We start from the raw sequence: 21,308 nt of genomic DNA on the forward strand, positions 1-21,308 counted from the left end.
GAAGATGGGATGTTTAACAAAACAACAATGATTAATGTGACAGAGTTCTTTGTCCTGTGATCATCTGGAAAGCAGAGTGGTCTGGAAATTAGTCTACTGCAATAGACACTGCTATCAGATGGTACCAGCCTGCAATGCTTTTGCTACAACCGCTCCCAAAATTATGGTCTGTAGCTCTATAATCCTTGCATTTTACATTGTTTTACTTCATTTGGAGGCTTGGTTTCCTCAGCTGAGGAAGCCCCTGTTTCTAGGTCCAACAATGACTTAGGACCTTTCTGCTGTGGGATCCCTGTCTTGGATTGCTCCTGGCAAACAGCCTCTCCCGGCTGTTTTTGTCTGCTTTGGAAAAATGCCTGAAGTGAGTGAACTCGGTGCCTGTGTCCTGTGAGTGGGGTTCAGCATCACCACCCACCCCAGTGGGGGGGGGACAAATCTGGGAAAGCATGGGCAGGACTGAGGCTACATGTTACAGTTGAAGGATTCTGAGCAGGAGGATTTGGGGAAGATCCACCCATTTCAGCCTCCAGCAACGTGTCCTGAAAATGTGGGATAACAAGGAGAGGCAATAGACCTCAAGGATACAATGAAATCCTTAACTAAGCTTCCACCTCCATATTTTTTGGGCAGCTATGGTGGGAGAAGTCACCTGGGGTGATCATGGATTTACGTGGCCAGAGAGCCTCAAGAAGCTCCCACCTGAGTCCAGTGATGCAGAAGGCTGGTACCTCATTTCCCCTCTCCCAGATTGTCCTGTACTGCTCCAGGGTGTTTGACTCAGATGTAAGGGAGTGGTTTGCTTTACAGTTATAAAAGACTGCAGCTGCTTAAATCTGACCTAAATACCTTCCAGATTATGCAGCCTGATGCTTTGTTCGAAAACCTAGAAGGTCGCTTTCTGCTGGGTCTTCTTCCCTCAAGTGAAGCAGGGGCATGGACTGGCAGTAAGTGGCAAGTCGTGCTGGGCGGCAGCCGTGGAGGAAAGCCGCGGCAGCAGAGGGTGTTGCGCATGAAGGCTCAGGGCCCGCGGTGCGTGGCTGACTCTGGCTCCCCTCGCTCCATCCATCCCCCGGGACACGCAGCACCTCCGGGCCCGGCAGCGCGGCCGCTCCGTGCCGGGGCTGGCAGCCCGCAAGGCGCGGCAGCCGGCTCCCCGCAGCTGCGCTGGGTCACGGCGCTCTGGGCAGCCCCTGTACCTTCGCTTTCCTGGAAAGCAGTTTCTCTTCGTTACTGAGAAGAGCCCTGCTCTGGTAGAGGAAGGAGGGGCCTTGCCACCGCTCCATGCAAAGGGGCCGCTACTTGTGCTAATTTTTCTCATAAGAGTGGAACTAAAGCAAACTCTGCTCGCTCTAAACCACACTGGAGGGGTTTGTTCGTTTTTGTTTGTTTTTGGGTTGGTTTTTTGTTTTTTGTTGTTGTTGGTTTTTGTTTTTGTTTTTCCTAGAGGGAGCAGAGGAACAGGGCTGGGGTTTTTTTGTGTCTTGGTTTAGTCCTCCTGGCTTTCTCTTTTTGTGGTGTTGGGTTTTTTATCTTCTTCTTAATGCTTTGCTGTTAGCACCTCCTAAAAGGAGACTTTTAGCAAGTTAAGAGAGACCATCTCAAAGGGGGAGGAAAGATCTAATGGGAAAAACTACCTAAGACTGAATGCAGTCAAACTTTGTATTATTTGCAGGTTGGATTTCCACATCAGGAGATGGTGGCAGTCATTTCCTACTCACCCCACAAGCATCCTTCCATCTGTACAAAATCTCATGCACTACCTGCATCACCTCTCATCCCAGGGTACCCAGGCCTCCCCCTTGCTTTCTTCTCTCCCTTTCCTAGCCACTTACCACCTGGCAGGAAGCCCCCAGTTTATGTCTGGGCCACTTGGCCAGCTACACTGTGAGGGGGGTTTCATATCCTACTCACATCCCATCCAGAAAGTCAGTGTCCACACCAGTGGGCACAGCGTGTTTGGGTCTGGCTGGGGGCCCAGTAAGGCACTGAGATCCTAAGTAATAGATCACCTGTGATCTGGAATGGGTGTTCCAGCCCTAGCTGAGCTTCCACACACAGGTCTACTAAGCTGAAGGGCAAGTCAGTAGTGGGAAATCTACTGTGTTCACTTATCTTCCCTTCTCTCTGCCTTCCATGTTCTTCTCCTTTGTTTGTTTTTTTTGGTTTTTGGGGGTTTTTTGTATCTTTTTTCCTTTCTTCTGCAGATTTTCGGTGTTTCATTATCTCCAGTTCTTTTCCCTCATCATGTTATCCTCCCCTTCTTCTGAGGCAATCTTTACCTTTTGCTTTCCCAGAAAACTGTCTTTATTCAGTAGTTTGCAATGACCTGCCCCAAAACACCATGCTTTTTCCCTCCCAAACTGACAGGAGTAAATAGGCAGATTGTGGCTCCTTCTTCCTTATGCAAGTTGTAAGGAATCTGCATGCTGAGAAGTACTGAAGCTGTTAGGGTGTTATTGGTTCTTGGGCTGCTGGATATCAACATCTTGGGATTTACCAAAGACTTGGAGGTTGCTGAAGAACAAGCAGAGAAACACCACAAAGTAGAACTATGATCCAAAGGCAGAATGAACTCAGACCCACAGCTCTCAGCAGCAGGACTTAAGACAAAACTCTCTGGAAATGGTTCATTCCATCAGCAGCTTTATCAATTGATGTTTCACATTTAATGTGGTTTAAAATTTTAGTATCAGGGATAGTGAGGGTATATGTATCCATAGGCAGGGGAAAAAAATGAGGGGTAGGATAAAACTTGTAAATCCTAATAACAAATCCTGGCACCTTCTTGGGAGCTATTTCTTGTTATGCTGTCATCAGCATCCTGGGCATCTCAAAAACTGTCTTTAGGATGGATCCAGCTTTCTTCAGAGATGCAGCAGTGGGAGGTGTTAAAATTAGCCTGCCTATATTTTCACTGTCATTACACAAAGGTTTTCAGGTGGGTATCCTTGCACTGAAAGCAGTTGGGGGAAAAAAACTCTTCAATCCAGTGGTGATGCTCCAGGAGAGCATGGGAAGTCTCTTGGTTCTAGGGAATTTGCTTGTATTCTTTTTTCCTCAAGAAAACTCACCTAAAGATAGGATTTGTTTTTCATGTTAAACATATCTAGACTTGGTTTCAGGCTCACAGGAAAGAAATGCAGCACTAGCTAAGCCTGTGCATGATGTGGTTGCCTTCTCCTCCTTCATGTCACAGGACACAAGCTATTTCAGCATGCTTGTGTTTTCCACCTATAATGAAGGTACCTCAGAGGTACCTTGATCCTGAACACACTTTGGACCCTGTGGGTCAAACCTGAGCTTTGGAAAACTGTGGTCAGTAGTGCCATTGTGACATGTCTCACTGGCTTTTATGGCTGAAGATGATTGCTGCAATACGCTTCAGCTGTAACTGCTGCCAGGTCACAGTTTCAAGTGGATGAGAGAAATATGAGCAAGACCCACAGACAATCTTGGAGCAGTGAGGCTGGATGGTAACTTTTCACAGGCAAAGATGAAAAAGAAGCAAAGGTAGAATTAGACCAGGCCATTTAACATTAAGGCAAGGTGGCTGGAAGAGTCTATGAAGTCACCCAATAAATGTTATAAATATCCACAGAGGGAAACAGACTCCCTACTAGGCGACTGTAAAGCAAACCACAGGATATTTTTGAAGCTACCATCCAAAAGTACAAAGAAAAGTGTGACAAGCCTACTTAAAAACCAAAAATGGAACAGATGAGCACTTCATCCCTGCTGTGATTTAGAGTTCCAGCGGCAGGTCCTCCCACTGAAGCCTCTCTGAAAAAGAATGAAGTGCTTTGCCCAGATTCTTATGAAAGTTCAGAAATTCTTCTGTGGTCAGCAACATCTTCATGCTTGGTTGAAAGGAAAAACAAGAATTGATGTCTCAACATTCAGTGGAGCTTCTGGCAAGGCTGAGGATCAGATTCAGTGGTGTGTTTCTGACTGCTTTATGCTCCCTAGCAATGCCAAGCAGCTGTAAAGCTTTTAGTCTGCTGCTCAAGCTAGAATTACGGCTGCTTTGCACTGGTACAGAGCAGCCAGAGCACGTCTGCGTTTGGGATTTGTATAGAGCTTTTTCAACAGGGCAATCCACCTGGTATGCACACACCAGGTAATGTTCAAAGCATCTAGAGAAAGTATATAGATGAATGAGAGCTCTGATAACATGATCAAATCACAGCTTCATTCCAGGCTAGGCCTTTAAACTGTGAGGTTTGTACTGAATTCCAAAGTTTATTTTTTCTTCTAATACATCTATTTTCTCTGAGCAGTAATATGCTTACAGTATGCACCATGCAGTGCGCTATTTATATTTCATATCACAACGTTTCTCTGCATTTGTAATTTTTTACATGATTTCCAGTATTTTAATTTGACCCACCAAGGCAAGAGCGTGCGTTTTGGGGTACGATCCTTAAGTGCGTATTACCCTGCCACACACGCTGTGCTTCCAGGGTGCCCGGTGTCCTTCTGAGAGCTCCTGCAGTGCCCGAGAGGTGCTGGGAGAATTCTGGCAGGGAAGGTCGGGGCAGGCTCTCTGATTTCCGCTGGTGTAAAGAGCCCCCTACGTCCCCCCCGTCTCGGCCCTGGACACTGCCCCTTCCCCGGCGCTTGCGAACCCCGATGCCCCAGCCCCGATGCAGCTGAGGGTGCCTGGGAGGAGGGGCAGAGCCCCGGACCGGCCGCCCCCTCCCCGGGCGACACGTGGCTCCGGCGGGTCCCGGGGCTGGCGGATGCTGCGGTGCCGTCCCGGTGGAGTTCGCTCTGCCAGTCCGCGGCAGAGGGGCTTTCACAGCATATTTTTTTTATTTTTTTTTTTCCTTTTTTCCTCTCTCTCCCCGCTATCCGTCCAAGTTTGCTTTTTAAAAAACCCAAACTTTTTCTTCTTCTTCTTTACTTTTTTGTTCCCCTTGCAAGAGCCACGCCGTGGAAAGACGGAGTAGTGGAGGAGGGAGAAACCCCTCCCCTTCCCCTCCTCCGTGGCTCAGTCCTCGGAAAAGAAACATTTGGGGGGTTTCCTCCCCTCCTACCCTTCCCCTCCCTTCTGTGCCGCTCCGCTCCCCGGAGCCGAAGCCGCCGCCGCGGCGCCCGAGGAGGGCCCGGCGGGGCAGCCGCGCCGCCCCCGGTAAGCCGCGCACCGGCCCCTTGGTGAGCGGAGGGGCCGGGGGGGGGATGCGGGGAGCGGGGCCGCCTCCGTTTGGCTTCGGGGCGGGAGAGCGGCGGGGGCCGGGCCGGGCAGCGCCGCCGTCTCTCCGGCACTGAGCGCTCGCTCGCACCGGAGGCAGCGCCGCCCGCCCGTGGCCCCGGAGGTGCCGAGAGTAAGTTGTGCTGCGTTAACTGGAAACAGCCTTTCCTGGGGGCGCGGGCTGCGGGGAGTCTGTCTGTCCGTCTGCCTGTCTGCTCCGATCCCCCCTTGGCTTGCAAGCCTCCGATGATTTGGCTCCTGGAGGGGTTGGGACCGTCGTTGGGTGGGAAGAAGGAGGGTGTTGGGGCTTGGGGGGGCTTTTCCGAGGAGTCGGGGGAGATTTGGGGTGCTGGCATCTCACTGCCGGCCTTGAAGGGAGCCATGTGCTGTACTGGGTTGGTGGCGAGGTGCTGGGAGTAGCCTGGGAGGCTCCATGGGGACTGTCCTGCCGTCAAGGTGTTCTTCACAGCGTCAGGACAGGGGATGCTTCTTTTAAAGTGAAACCTGCAAATTATGTAATGTCTTAGATGGATCTGTAGGGAAGCAGCCACACAGGTCTGGGTAACTTGGTCTTCACACCACTTCTTCCCTTTCACGTAAAGCCCTGGAGAAACGGTGCTCAGGGTGTTACACTTAGCTGGGAAAGGGAGCTGCCTGCCAGAAGTGAAGGAGTTACAGGGAAGTGACTGAACCAGGGGTGTACATGCCCGTTTGGGGTTGCCTTGAAAGGCGGAGAAACTCGCCATCCTCCAGACCTGGCACAGTCAGAACGCAGCCTCACACCTGTCGTTTCTCAGAAGATAAGTGCTGCACGCCCATGAAAAGCCTCATCGCAAAGGTTATCACTAAATCCTCCTTTATGCAATCTGAGTCATGGTGCTCACAGTCATGCAGGATCCGCTACTCACTTTTTCCCACAAATACACGCGCTGTTACTGAGAATTTTGGAATGGTTACCATGTAAAACCTCAGCTCATGCTACTCTTAGGTTTCATTTTTTCTCTTTTTAAAAAATTTAGTTTAAATATCTATTACTTCTTGCTTAGTAGAAGCTTGGAAACAGGATCTGGATGAATCCCAGAGGTATCTGAGAGGAACTCAAGAATGTTAAGTTAATGTCCCTGGCTTTTTTCTTCTCCTGCATGGTGAAGAAGGGGGATGTGGCTTGACCATTGTTCTGGAAAGTTGAGGGTAAAGAGTATTGTTAGCAAGCTGCTATTTAGGACTATGTGGTCCAGACAGTGCCATTTACTAGTTCTAGTCCTTGCAGCTCTCAGAGAATTTAAATTAAAAACCCAGTCACATGTTGACCACATTCAACTCTGTAAAATGGGGTGGAATCAGAAATAACTAGTTTCCTGATGTTTCATTCTTTATTTACTGTGTCCTTAAGAAGGTATACAAGCATATCTTCTTTCTCCAAACAATTGCAACTGCAATTCAGATGCTGTGTGAATGTCAAATGGCCCATTCAGTCACAGCAGGGCAATGGTCATGTGCTTTAAAATCATGTATATGCACAGAAGTTTGTGAGACTGAGGCTGTATTATCACATAATGTTGCTCAAGTTACGGCGACTAAATGTGGCCAGTCGCTGCAGATGAAGCCAAGCTTTGTTTCTGTGTTCATGAGTGATTCTGCTGGGTATGTGATTTAAAACATGGTTGTTGAAGTAAGGATTCTTGTTCTTTCCAGAGGGGAAGGCTCTTGGGCACAAGCCCGCAGGATTACTGGGATGCCAACCTCCCACACAGGTTCCCATCTTTTCCTGAGTTAAACTGGGATCTGGGACTTTGTTGTTTCTGTACTCCTTGTTAATGTTCTGTATGTTGTATGTCCTTTCATAACCTGCCTTGCTTATTAGTACTTACTTAAATGCAGTGGGGTTGAGTGGCAACACAGGGATTTTCTGTAAGATTGTGTTGGAAGGCACAGGTAAACTGTGCTAGGGTCCCCAAAAATGGACATAGAAGAGCACTGGGAGAGGCTGAGATTCTTCAGATCTTCCCAGGTGTGTGCCTCTGTCCCCACTGTGCCTGCTCAGAGAGGGCCAAATTCAGTTTCCAGATGACAGCTTCAAACATGAAACAGTGCCTCTTACCCTACTCAGTCCAGCTGGGATTTCTGTGAAGTTGGTGGTCGGTTTGCGCAAGGATAGAGCTGGAGTTGGGTGGTGTAAATTCTTAATTGCTGTCACTAATACTGTGGTTGCATTGCTGAGAAACAAAGGAGAAAATGTGCCTTTAGAGCTGTGTTTTTTCCCTTGTTTCTCTTTTACTCTGTCCCCACTGGAAATGTTTTGCTCCTTTCTCCTAGTGTTTCCCTGCAGCTCCTTGCCACCCGTCTGTCCCCTTGCCACCTACAAGCTTTTCTGTCCTGGTTTCTCCAGCCTTGGTTTGGTCAGCAGTAAAGAGATAGTGCCAGTACTTAAATATGACATCATTTGGGTCGGGTTGATACTGTGGTTAGATTAATAAAAGCTGTGGGGAGGTGGTGTGTTCCTGAGCTGTTATTCCAGGCCACTGAAGACCTCAGCTAGTGGTGCTTGCCAAAAGCTCACAAGAATGGAGAGGAGGGCACATGCATCTCTGTAACTTAAAATGTGGATGGTGTAAGAGCTGAGTAAGCCATACAGGGATGATATCTTTTTAGAGTGAAGTTGTTAAGCATGTATGTCATTAGGAGGCATGTTTATTTAAAATAATGCAACTAAATGTTACATTAATTAGATCCTTGATTAAGTAGAGGCAGAAGGCAGTTATGATAGCAACCCTTTTTATCCTGTCAGTCTATTTCATTACAACCTCCTCTTCTGGTTTGCATTTGTGCATATCCTGCATCCTTCTGCCTCAGTAAGGTATTTCTTAGCTCACCATTTTGCTGAAATCAGTCTCAACCTTTAAAAAAAAAAAGTGCAGTGCTGTTTTCATGTAGCAGGATTTGGTCAATTTGTGTTAATGACTGATCAAAAGGACTGCTTGAATTCTTCTTCCCCCTTGCCCCTCACCAAATGCAAGGTTTCACGTTAAGATTTGGAAGTGAGAGGTGTAGAAAATCCTACTTTTTAAACTAATGGAAATCAACGCTTCTGTTCAATAGGTATTTAATAGTGTAAAAATGTAAATTCGGTTTTAGTAGAATGGCAAAATGGTGGTTTGTGTTGTCTTTGGAGACTTCAGAGCTGCCCCTTATTTTCATCCTCTTCAGTGGAGAAATGAAAAGGCCTGTGTGCACTTCACAGGAAATGAATGTCTGATACAGGCTTGCAGGCTGCACATTTCCAAGAACCACTCTCAAGGTATTTTGATAATGCACATTCTCTCTGCCTTCTCTCTTCCTGCTCCTCCTGCACTTTGTGTGCTTCTGCTTGTTTGCAAACCCATGCAAAGTTGAGGGGAAGAATCGAACGGTGCCGCTATTAAGTTTGCAGATGGCTTCTTTGCTTACAGCTTTATACTGGAGCAGTGGCTGACAAAATTGGGTTAAACTGGAAGCATTCAGTTGCCTTTGTTGCAGAAGGCTTTTGTCCTTTCCCTCACTCCCTGCAAGTGCTGAAGAAAAAATTTGACTTCAGATTGTGACTTGTGCAACAAGGGAGTTTTTTGTGTGTATGTGATTCTGCAGTTCAGAAACAGTTTGGATCTACTTTCATACTTCCTCAGTAGCAAAGTTTATTTGGAAACTTAGGCTAAAGCTAAGAAAATTTCTATGACTTTTAGCAGTTTAGGAAAATGCGAGAGATCTGCAGTCTGAACTTTGTAGCTAGGCTTCTGCACATCCTGCTGAAGATGCCTTGCTGAAGCTAAGGGGGTTCAGTGTAAGTTTGCCTCAGTTGGCACACTAGTGGTGATGAGCACAGGTTTGATTGTGCAGGAGTGGTTTGTTTATGCTTTTTGACAGACCAACAGCATTGTTCTTTATCCATATTTTAGTTCTTCCTTGTTTTCTGGTGAGATTTTTTGGCGTGGAAGGATGGAAGTCAGACCTGTAGGAATATTTACTGCTTTAGTAGTAAACACTTGAAACCTGCTATTTGTGTACAGTGCACACTGATATTCAAGTCAGCACATCGAAAGAAAAGGTGCTGTTCTTTTTAGTCATTAAAGAATGAGAAAAACATGGACAGAGCTATTTTAACTCTGCAGCAGGTCCATAGCTGATTCCTCATATTGACTTCTTATACCCTTTTTTACTACTTCAGTTTTGCACAAAGGGCATTTATGCCTTGTGCTGGGCTTCTCTTAGTGTTATGTCAGGTTTAAATGGTTAAGAGGTGTCTTAAAAAAGTGTTGATAAAAAACCCAGCCCTTTGCTGCTGGATTCCTCTGCCTAAGGTCTGCTAAAGCATGACATGACAGAAACAAAGCAAAGACATTTGAGAGAGAAGAGAAATGAGATTCCTCACATCAGTTCTCTCACTTTCCCCACTCTATATGATTGGCGTTTTTCCTTTTATGAGTTTTAAAATTACTTACTTTTCAATCTTGGTCACCTTTGAACTTCCTCTCATCTGGTTTTCTGAAAAAATACAAAAAGAATGTCCTCATTGTACTGTATCTTTCTCTGGCATCCTCTTGTGTATATACCTGCTCTCTAAACTGAACATGAAATGTCTCCAGTCTCTCTCTGTACAGTGATGTGTTGCTTCTTCTTACCCATCTCTAGGCCTATCCTTTTAGTCTCAGCTCTGCATGTTTTTATTTCAGGTGACTAGAACAGACTGTATTCTCTCAGGTAGTGACATTAGTGGTATGTTCCCACCCATCCGTTTTGCACCCTCCCACTCCCACTTGCTTCTTGGTTTTTAAATGACTGCTTTTGCATTCGGAGCTGGAGCTTTCCTTAATGAACCCTCAGCACTGTTACTTGGCTCATTGGTCAGCTGCACCACTTAATTTATTGCTCTTGAAAATACAGACCCAGCTGGTTTTCCTACAGGCCTGTGTGCATTTGCATGTGTCAGGACAGAGTCTTCCCTGACCTCCTGCTGCTTTCCTGCTGATGAATTTTGAATGACCTCTGACTTTTCTGTCCTGCAGAGAGTGATTTTGTCACTGTTTACCCTGGGAAGGCAGTGGAGAGGGCTTGCTACGTTTTGAGTTGGCTGCCTAGATTTAAGTAAGATGAGGCTGTAAGCTGCCTGCTGGGGGGCAAGGTTAGGCCTTGGGGGTTTGAGGTGCTGTGAGTAGTGAGAGCTTGAAGACAGGGAGAGGCAATTCTAGGAAGATGCCTGGTCAACATGTGAGTTTGCACAGTGAGGGGGAGGAGCCGCTTGCATAAGAGATTGGGGATCCTTTGGGCTGCTTGTACCCACCAGCCTGTTGAGGAGGGAGGTGGGATGCTCTGCAAAGTACGCTCAGTTGAACAAGGGGGAAGATGCAGTGGGTGGGAGGGTGGCAGAGAGGTGACTAGATGTGCAGGGGCTGAAATGCCTTGGTTTCTTCCAGCCACCCCTCTTCTACCTCCCATTCACCCTGTGGCATGACTGCTCCACATCTTCTGCCCATCTGCTATACGGGTCCTGGCGTGCTGCTGGCTCTTTAGCTCATGTACTGTGTCTCACTTTTTGACTTGCTTCGGGAAGCACAAAATGTGTCCTGTCATCTGTTGCTTCTTCAGGTGCCATCTGCCTGGTGGGCAACTCTGCCTGGGGGTTGGCTCTCCCCCACACCAGGTAGCCTTGTGCTGCTCCTGCCCTAGCAGCATATGTCAAAAAAGTTCCTTCCAGTATTTGCAGTCCTCTGGCAATTGCTAGTGCAGCTGATTTGATTGAGAGAACACCTCTCTTTGTATCTTGACCACTCATTTCCAATTCAAAATCTTTGTACAGTCCACCATACCCAGCTGGCTTTCTGCGTTAATGTCACTTTTCCCCATCTCTTCTGATCGAGCACCCTCTTTTCTCCTTTCAGGTTAATCAGCATTAAATACTGGGGAATCTCCTCAACATCCCGTGTAAGAAAAAAGTAATACCTGCTTGCTTGTGTCTCTTTTCTGCAGTGTCCCTGTCCCCACTAGCTGGTATCCCACTCAACTAAATGATTCCCCAGAGGGTTTCTGTTTCTGATAAACTGAAAATGCCATATGTTTTCTGGGTTTTGTTTCGTTTATCTTGGCCACATACTGTCCCAGTTTCATGACAGGCATCCTCATATAAATTTGTTCCCTACCGTCAATAATTTATATTCCTTTGTATTGGTTCCTCCAGGATTATTTTTTCATCTTCTGAAGGATTATTGAGGTTACAGAGAGATTTGAATAGGGACTGTGGTTTTGTAGTCTGTGTGTTTGGTGTCTATGATCCTCAGCAGAAGCCCTTGCAAGCTGTTGCACCTACAGCTGTTACCTGCGGTGTGACCTGTGTTGTCCCCCAAGCCTGTCCTCTGTGCTGTCATTTGTGGGAGGTCTGCATGCTCTGTCACTTAAGATTTCCTAAATAACCTTTCATGACTAAATTTTTTTTTTTATTTTATTCTTTTTACTTTGGACTCTCAGGACTAGTTTCTTTATTTTGTGTGTTGGAAATCCCCCACTATAAAACTTAGTGTTGTGGTGTGTCTGTGCTTTCTGACCCTTGCCCTTTCCTCTGAAGGCACAGTAACTGGTGCTGCGTAATGGCCCCTCACATCGTTTGAAGCTGGTCCTTCTGAAGAGTCAAGGCAGGGTGTTTCCCTTGTCCCCCTGTGCTCGTGTTGGTTAATCATCTGGGACTCCTCTAGCACCGTAGTTCTGGTAAGGATACTGAACCAGTTTTAGCTGCAGACACTGCTCATTTCTCAGAGTTAGCTGCTTCTTTGAATTCTTTTCCTGCTCAATGTGATGGTTTTCATAAAAAGCCATGGTCCTCGCAGGGACCACTGATGGCCTTTGTGTCTCAGGATTTCCTCATTTCCTCTAACAGAGTTCTGGAACAAAGTCAGTTTAGTAGAGAGAGGCAGAGGAAATGTACCTATGCTGCTGGTCTGGGGGTGAGGGGAGCTGGTAATGCTGAGGAGCCATCATGGGTTGGAGGCAGCCCTGGGCATTTCTGCCCCCTTCCCACTGATCCCCCTCTCCACAGAGAGGTGGAACAGAGCATTTAATGTAGGGAGACATGAGGGACTGCTGTTATCTTGGCTTCTTTCTTCTTTCTCCTTGTGCCCTCTCCCTGTCTCTTGTTTCTGCCCCCAAACTGGGGAGAGCTCCAGCCACCTTTCCGGAGGGGCTGCTTCCTGAGCCGGAGTGTGGTGTGGAGGATCTACAAGGCAGCAGCACAGACTCTGTGTTCCCTGGCCAAGCACAGGGCTGAAGTTTTGTGTAGCTGTGCAGCACTGACACTCACAGGAATGGCTGCTCGCTGTGAAACTGCAAAGGTCAGGAGCAGCACGACTGGGCTTCCCTCACTTACCAAAAATGCTGTTGGCCAGAGGCGAGCAACAACTCTCTTTGCTTAAGCCATAGCAGGATAGGCTCAGCTGCAGCTTTGGAACTTAGTAGTAACTCCTCCTGATTTTTTTTTATTTTTTTTTTTTCCCTTCTTGTTTCCCCAGTTACAGGAGAAGGCAGAAATAACTCAGTCTCCATAGAAGATGTCTTTGGCAGAAGTTAGATGGTAGTTTTGGTAGTTTTACTTGCTATGGAATAAGTTGTAGTTGCTTGTGGCTACTGCAGAGCAGCCTCTGAGTTCAGGGAAGTGATGAGGCTTTTCTGTTATTCTAAAATGGCAGGATTACAGTTTCACACTGGGCTCTTTTATTTGAAAGTATTTCTTCTGAAAGTGCATAGTATTTCCAAGGTTTGGGGAGGGTACCCTAAAAATGTATGTCTTCCTTCTAGCTTCTTTAATTAGCCCAGTAAAGTTTTTCCTTTAAACTGCCGCCTTGTTGGGTTTTTCTTAACATGTGTCGGGGGAGAAACCGAAGTGCTTGCAGACCTCCCTGCCTTGAAGAGTATTTGGCACACATTACACTGTCTTGTTGATTTTCTTGGAGTAAAAGCCTTTTTGCCCCTGTCAGCAAAGTGCCATATTAATTCAGAAAACACACGTCATAGAAAAATATGTTAAGAAGTACCAAACATTAATATCAAATACATGCAAAGTTATTTGTGGGTTTTGAGGTATGTTCTCCAGACCCAAAATCTTGGGAGGTGTTTGATAAGACAAGTCTTCTTGCAAGGTGTCCAGCTGCTGATTCCCAGAGCCTGCATGCAGGATCTTCCTGCCCTGTGTCTCTACAGGGTGAAGTAGGAACTGCCAGTTCCAGTAGGAACACACACGGTGTGTGTGCTGCCTCAGCTTATTTTATTAAATATTGCATCCTTGGATGCTGGTTGTATAGGGAAATGCAGTTCTGGTCTGGGGTATGTATGTGTGGTGTGGTTTGAGTTTTTTCCCACATATTCTCTCAAGTGTCAGACCTAATGGCAGCCTCACATCAAACTGCCATGGCATAAAAGATAGAGGGAACTGCAATGTTTCCGAGGCGTGCTTTGTGCTGGAGAAATTGGCTGTGGTCAACATCGGTCCTCTTGGCTGAGCTGGGCCACATTCCTCCTCTAACCACAGCTCCCTCTGTTCTCTTTGGCACGTCTGTCTGTGCATCTCCTTTCCCTTCCCTCTCTGTGATCCCTTTCTGGATCAGCCCAAGTCACCTTGGCTGTGGCAGGGTGCTCATAGCAAGGGTCTTTGGTGTAACCATGCATCGTGGCGGTGATGGCGCAATTCAAGTCCATGCCAGTGTGTGGCAGGCGGTGGTGGCCTGGGAACCAGGCTGGCCTACCATTAAAACCCAGTGCTGCATGCTTGGCTTTTACCAGGGAGGTTTCTTCCAGCGTTTTGCTCAAGCTTTCCTTTGAAACATCCTTCCCAGCCACAAATCAGTAGGCAGTGCATTTCTGTGGGATGCGGACGTGCAAACAAGAGATGTCTGCTCTGGCTCTGCTTCCTGGAGTAGGGATGCTGTGGTGAGGGCTTGCAGGGTGCCTTAGGGAGAGCTTTTCCTAATTATCCCAGTCTCCATCTAACTGCTCTGGGAACTGCAGGGTTGATATCTGGGAGATGTCAAAGCCAAATGGAGTGGTAATGGGAAAGTGTAATCATGGAATTGACCGTGATTTTTTTGCTATCTGCAAGTCAGTGTAGCTTGTGGGCTGTGTGCCCAGTATGGACTGGGCTGGGAAAGATGCAGAGAAGTCATGTTACATGGGTACCAGTGAAGCTGTGCAGGGACTGCCTCTGAAAGGCATGCAGAAAGCTGGGATTGTTTTTTCAGCTTGCTGGATGGATCCACTGACAGACATATGATTCCACATGTGGTGGTCTGCTGCTCCACCAGGTCAGTGGGTTTACTTTTCCATCTGTGAGGTGAGAAGGAAAAGTCTTGAGAGCTGGGGAAGCAGGGCAGAAGAGTGTGGGCCAGAACGTTTTGGGTCACAATTAGGATAACTCAGCAGTGAATGGATACCTCCGTGGTGTCAAATAAGATACTCTAAATGTTGTGTTTTGTATTAAGCACAAGTTAGGACTTTGCTGTTCTGAATCCTTAGGTTTATTCCTGTTGCCATTTTCTCTTAACATTTGGTTTTATGGTTCCTGATTCCAGAAGATGATGAGTTTATGGTCTTTACATTTGTCCTTGGGCCACCTGTGAGCTGCCTGGACCTAATCAGCTCATGGCTTTGTAAGTAGCAATAGTAATAACAGCAATAATCTGCTGTCTCTGTTGCTATCTGAAGTGCTGTATATGTGTTTCTACAGTAACACAGATCAAAGAGATAAAGACAAATAACCTGTCCCCAGATTTGTTGTATTTTAGATCCACATTATAGCAAAGTAATGGGCTTAGTCACCTGCTTGATGGACTTCTCTTTCTTTTCAAAGGATGGATTTTGTCTTAAGTAAAGTCGTGCAAAAACTGGGGAGTGCTGCATCAGAACTTTTGAATTTGGACCACTTCCAGTCCTGACATCGAGAAACTCATCCCTATGGGTGGCAAAGACAAAGAGGTAAGCTTTTTCAAGTATCCTGGAAGAACAGAGCGAGGATGCATCATAGCTGAGTACTTGAGGCTGATGTTAAACATGCCAGATTTGTCAAGCCCCAGGGTGCAGGGTTGGCTTGGCTGACACCACACGTTGTGTACAGTCCCCTGGTTTACTAGAATTGTCTCCTTATATAAAATACGCTGCCTTGCCTGGGCTGTGAGTGTGGAGGAAAGCAGAATGCCCTGTGTCAAGAGCACTTATTTTAAAAAGCTCTTGAACTTGCACTAAATCAGAAAGTCTGAGGAAACTTATCCAGCCTTTTAATTAGCAGGATGCCAGCTTTTTAGGGTATGTTGCTTTGGCTGTAAGCATTGTTCTGACTTGCAGAAGGGAGGTAGTAACTTGTTTGGGCGTTGGGGTTTTTTGGGTTTTTTTGGAGGGGAGAAGAGGGAAAGCAAATTGTAGTGTGACAGGTCAGCAGAACTAATTATGCATGTGTGTTTTATTCCACCCCTGGCTTGGTTTATTCCTAATCCTGGGTCGGCATGTCCTCCTTGATGTGGGAGGCCATGTATGCCTAGGACCTGTTGACCCATTAAAAGTGAACCTTAAAGGTGGTATTAAGAAGCACTTCTAGGGCTAATGTTACTGTAACTAATACTGTGCTGCAGGCCAGGCACTTATCTCTTGGAAATGGGTCACTGAAGCTAAACAAATTCCCCCCATCTGAGGTTCTGACCTACATGTAGATTTCAATCCAAGTGAACAAATTGTCAAGGTGCTATTTTTACATTTACTTTGAATTTGAAATGACAGTCTCAGTTCTTAGTCAGTCAGATTTCTAGTAGCAGTGGATTTTTCTTAAAGGACTTGGGTGAATGACTCAAGGTTGAAAACTGGGACAAACCGGTTTGGGGTTTTTTTTCTGTCAAATAGCATCTGCAGCCTTAAACAAATTATATATTTGTTGTTATTTTTAAAACCAGCTTGGAAATGAAAGACAGCTGTCTGCTTCTGTTTTCATGCTTGAATTAAATTTCCAACCTTGACCTGTGAAATTGGCAAAGTTTCCATTTGGACCCAAGAGAAATTGCTGTTTAGGAAAGTTATTTATCACTCCTTTTGAAGCTGTAGCCACAGCCCTGGAGGCACCTGGCATATAACCTTTGTTTTCTATAAGAGCTAATGTCAGAGGGCCTTATAGCTTCCTCACCCAGCAAAGAGGAGAGGGACAGAGATGCTGCAACTCCTTGTGGTGCCTTCTGTGCTGAGTTTTTGGTGGTGATAGATGGCCCTTGTTGCTGTAGTGGTGACTGTGTTTGCATCCTGCTCATTAAATCACCCTCACCTAAGATTTATTCTGACTTTCTGAATGGTCTGAGCAGCTTTCAAGTGCTGCCTTTTTTTTTTTTTTTTTTTTTTCTTTAATGGAAAAGAGAAAAACCCAATTTGATTAACTCCTTCCTACCCCTCCCACCTTTCTCTCAGCATGGAATTTCCCTCCTACTATGAAACTACCTAGAGGGCAGGATCAACAGCATTCAGAACTGTACCAGGGACATTAGTGACTTGTGGACTGCAAATCCCAGGGCTATAAGCTGGATAAGCTTCCCAGGCTGCTCTTGGAAAGGATGCTTATGGCTCCATATATGAAACATGCCTGGCAGCTACATTATTGGTATTACTGTTGTATATTGAGAGAGATGTTAGACTAGAAAATATGTCTGCAGTATGGCATTGCCAGGCGCATGCCTGCTCTCCCTTACTACTGTGCCCGTGTGAAGGAAAGTTGTTTGTCATCTCCCAGGGTGCAGAGTGTGCATGGCCACCCAGCTGGCACCAGCACCAAAAGGAATGTGAGGCTTTTGAATGGCTGGCAAAGGGTGTGAGATAGAGGACCTTTGCAAGGAGCTAAGCTTAACATAAAGTTCTCCCTGCAGTGCAAGCCCAGCACAGGTCCCTGCACATTCCCTGGGGGGCTGTCTGCCTGATAAAAGCCCTGATGCTCTGGCAAGTCTGTGGTGGGGGGAGACTGCTGGAGATGAAGTGTGTCTCTTCCTCTGCTGCAGGCTGTGCCAGCACTCTGTTCTGCTCCAAGCATGGCTGTGCTGTGAGTGAGTATGACTGGGTTAATGGAGTATGTCAAGGGAGCGAGGGCAGCATTTGGCAGCGAGCTACTGACTTGTCAGGCCTGGGGAAGTGGTATGTTACAGATCAGCTTCTCACACAGAATGAGCCTCTGGCTTAGGGCTGTGGTTTTTTTGTTTGTGCCTCTACAGACACACACATTTAGAATATGTATTTTTTTATATATATGAAGTGACTTGGATGGCTGATGGCAACACTGGGTTCAGAAATTTGTATTTCTGAAAACAGCCTGGTGATAACATAAGGTGCAGGAGATGAGCAGGGTCATGACAGTACATTAGAGGATGGTGACTGGGAGAGGGCAGCATTGTCTGCAGGCAGAGGGTGTTGCCCTTCTGGAAGAAACAGAAGTTAAGAGTCTGGAAGGGCATTGGCAATGTCTGGTACCAGTGTTAAGTGAACTCATTCATGGTAGTCTTCTGCATTTAACAAGTCCTGTTGTCAATGTTTTTGTTGAAGAAATGGTTGGAGAAGTGTGAGAAACCTTTCTACCTTTCACTTTCACAGAGTAAATTATACTTTCCTGCTTCTCCTGCTTTAGGAAATATTTCCCTTTTGATTTGTGGTGTCATTTCACCTTTCCAATCTCAAGGCCACTGTGAAGAGTCCCAAACATCCAAGGGACGAAATCTTGAAATGCTGAGATCTGCCGGGTTCAAACTAGCCTGCTGGAGGGTGTGCAGGAGCCCCTAGCTGTGAATCATAGAAACCCAATGGATGCAGAGCTCTGTAAAGTGCCACATTGTGCTGGTGGCACAACCACAAGGGAGGAAAGGGCTCCAAGCTGGAGCCCTTTCCACAGACATATCCTTGGTTGTCCCCACAGTTGAGGCTGGTGACATGCAGTAGCTCTTTGGTACTCTCTTTGGTACTCTGCTGGTCTTTCTGCCTTGGGAAGCATCTTGCCCAGGTTGAAGAAGGTATTGGGTTTGCCTCACTCTCCTTCTGTCCCGCAGGCTGGATGCAAAGGAGGAAGCATGGTAAAGGCAGCGTCTTTCCAGGATTCATGGGCTCTTTGAGAGATGATCAGAGGGAGGCCAGATGATCTGCACAACACACACACCACTGTTTCTCGTCTGCAAAGGCAGCATCGCAGCGTTCTCCCCAGCCCCGCGCCACCCGGCTTGCCCGATCGTTTCCGGATGTTTCGCAGCTGCGAGTGGGAAGTCCTGGAGCGATCCCTCAATATCCTCCAGGCCAGTGACTTCTACTGGGGCCCCCTGTCTGTGGGGGAGGCTCACGCCAAGCTCCAGCGGGAGCCTGTAGGCACCTACTTGGTGCGGGACAGCTCGCAGGGGAACTGCTTGTTCAGCCTGAGCGTGCGGATGCCCACGGGCCCCGTCAGCCTTCGAATCTCTTTTCAGGAGGGCTATTTCCGCCTCAAGAACTGGTTTTCAGACTGTGTGGTCCGGCTGCTGGAGCTGGTGGTGGCGGGGACCCGGAACAACCCCTTGCACTTTGATGAGATGGGGGGAACTCCCCTGGTCTTCTCTGAGCCCTTGTGCCGGAGCCGCCGGACAGTGCCCACGCTGCGAGAACTGTGCTGCCGGAGCCTCCCTGCTGGTGCCGTGACGGAGGGCAGAGCAGGGCTAGGGGGCTCCCTGGGGATGTGTCTGAGGGAAGAGGTGTTCTCACCCCTGGACAGAAGGGGAGGGTCAGAGGGGAGTGTTGGCCCCAGCCCCTCTCTGTCCTGGGCTGGGAGATGATGCCATGCATATGGGAGATGAAGCGAGACGCCTCTTTTATGGCTGCGCTGGTGGGATATGTGACACACCAGTGAGGCAGGACTGGCTGCTGGGAGAGAAAGGGGGAGGGCAGAGAGACTAGAGCTTGAACCCAGTGGCTGTGACAGATGCGTCCTCATACATACACAGTGAGCGTAACTTTCCCCAGACATGCCTGGGGTAAAGCCAGACTCGAAGAGCAGGCATTTCCACTGCCACCAAGTCCTGCTCTTTTCTCCATTTATAACTTAAAAGCTTCAGAAAAAGGTGAATTGTCTGTCCTCCCAGGTCAGCCCTATGTTCTCTTCAACCCCTAAGTGCTTGAGCTCATTTCTGCCTCAAAACTACCCTTGTGGAGTGCAGCTGAGTCCAGTCCCACAGCAGTGCAGCTTGGACATCGATGGGCATGACCCTTGTGCTGACCCACCGAGCTGTGGTGGAGCAAGAGCACATTTTACTTCTTGCAGCACAAATGTGATGCCTGTTACTTCAGAGGCCGGTGTTGTGCACAAAGTGAAACCATTGCAGCCGTGTACGATACATGCAGCTTCACTGGCTTTTGCATTGCTTCATTTGATTGGATTTTTGAGAGTGAAGATGGGTTATGCTGTACTTAAGGGCATGGCATTCCTGCAGAGATAACCCTGATCTGGAGAGTTGTATCTGCCCTGGGAGGGTGTGAAGAGATGATATCCTGCACCCTTTCTTAAGCTCATCTGATAGTGTGCTGCTGCCATCTGTCGAGCATCAGAAGATGTTTTGGTTTTGCCTCTGAAAAGGCAAGGAATTTTTTATATAAAACTTCTAAAATTTTAATAAAATTTTTATATTGATTTTTAAAAGTCAGTGAATACGTGGCAGTAATTTCATTCCCTTGTAATGTTGGAAGCCCAGTTAGTTTAGTGTCCAGGCTTGGTAATCAAACTGAAACTGAACAAGCGAATTTCTCATAAGGAACAAAAGCAGAGCATAAATGAGTGGTTCTAGGTGGGAACGTTAAACTTAAATTCATCTTGTAGTGTAATTAATTGAAGAATTCTCTAAACAGAGAATACTTCTGAAAATCTCAGCCCTACATTTTTAGAAAGTTTTTTCTGTACCTTAAAATTTATACTGAGTGTTTGAAAAAGACTGAGTAATTCAAGATCTTAGAACAGGACACAGCATTAGTGAACTTGAACTGGTGAGTATGAGTACACATGGGAGGAACAGAGTTGGCTTAAACAGGGTCATGGTTCATTTCAGGGATAGTCCGTATGATGTCTTCAAAGTAAGTGAATTGAAAGCAGCTACATAAAAAAAGAAATTCAGATACTCTAAAATTTGAGCCAAACCATTTTCCATGCTGCTGAACATCCATAGCTGGGCAGGCAGCCTGCTTTGCTCATGCTGACTTTCCTCTTTAGACCTGTATGGAAGAAAAAAGTCGAACAGGGGAAGAGTACACTGAATTTTCTTGATTGTGATCAGCTGTTTTATCTGAGGAACTAAAGTGTGTGGTCAGCACAGAGAGAGATACAGGCTGTGATGAATCACAGGAGCCTAACTTAGACACTCTGAATTATTCTCTGGAGGGCTCTGTTGCTCTGCTGGCGGTGAGGTGCCTGTCTGCCTGTCTCAGGGCATTGGCTTATGAACAAAGGTAGTTAGGTAAGTGTCAGGGAAAATGGTGATCTTGTCCTTGCTGCCTGCTCCTTCCAGCTGCAGGGAGACCAGAGGCAGCTCGGTGGCCCTGCAGCTACTGCGTCTCAGCCCAGTGCAAAAGCAGGAGCTGGGGTTATTCATTTCTGCAGGGTTTGTGTGCCCTGGGGTGGCTGACATGTGGGCATAGTGTTGCTTGCTGCCAGCATCTCAGGTGGCTCTGGGCACCTCTGGGACTGTTCTCAGGCTCTTGGGTGAAGGCCCTGCCTCAGCAGGGTCATCTGCTCTCCCTCTCTGCCATGGAGGAGTGGGACTGGATCTGCTGGCCCAGGCATCACATCCACCCCTCGATCCTTTTCTTTCTTGAGGGTGACTGCTGAGGTGCCTTGGCTGCCTTCCTGCCTTCCTTTCAGAAAGCAGGGGGATGGAGGAGCAGTATAATTTCTTCCATGTTTAGAACCATGTTTAGAGCACAGGAATGCTTCTGTTTTCTGGCCAGGTTATACCTCACTAAGGGAAGAGCTTTCTAACGGTATTGCTCTGACCTGGCTGTGAACTGTTCTCATTTGGCCGCAAATGAGCATCTTGGGTTGTATAGCTGGGGGCTCAGAAGAGCCCTATTTATGGCCTGGGTTGCGCTT

The 21,308-nt window shown here is 47.1% G+C and overlaps 1 protein-coding gene across 5 annotated transcripts; it reads left to right on the plus strand.

Moving 5' to 3' along the window:
* Positions 1-4,733: 4,733 nt before the first annotated feature.
* LOC107204327 (suppressor of cytokine signaling 1-like) lies at positions 4,734-19,965 on the plus strand. 5 transcript variants are annotated; one of them, XM_015627233.3, is made up of 4 exons: positions 6,165-11,146; positions 11,784-11,923; positions 15,051-15,175; positions 18,259-19,965. In XM_015627233.3, exon 4 carries the CDS (start codon positions 18,325-18,327, stop codon positions 19,006-19,008), a length of 684 nt encoding a protein of 227 aa, XP_015482719.1. In that variant the 5' UTR covers positions 6,165-11,146; positions 11,784-11,923; positions 15,051-15,175; positions 18,259-18,324; the 3' UTR covers positions 19,009-19,965. The 5 variants fall into 5 exon arrangements, with proteins under 5 accessions (XP_015482724.1, XP_015482723.1, XP_015482719.1 ...); XM_015627238.3 differs by lacking the exons at positions 6,165-11,146; positions 11,784-11,923 and adding an exon at positions 4,734-5,131; XM_015627237.3 differs by lacking the exons at positions 6,165-11,146; positions 11,784-11,923 and adding an exon at positions 5,238-5,324.
* The last annotated feature ends 1,343 nt before the right edge of the window (positions 19,966-21,308 follow it).

This window comes from Parus major, chromosome 1A (assembly GCF_001522545.3).
Source record: "Parus major isolate Abel chromosome 1A, Parus_major1.1, whole genome shotgun sequence".
Classification (NCBI taxonomy): domain Eukaryota; kingdom Metazoa; phylum Chordata; class Aves; order Passeriformes; family Paridae; genus Parus; species Parus major.

Coding starts and splice junctions, on each gene's coding strand:
- LOC107204327 (XM_015627238.3), top strand. CDS start 18,325: ATGATCAGAGGGAGGCCAGATGATCTGCACAACACACACACCACTGTT.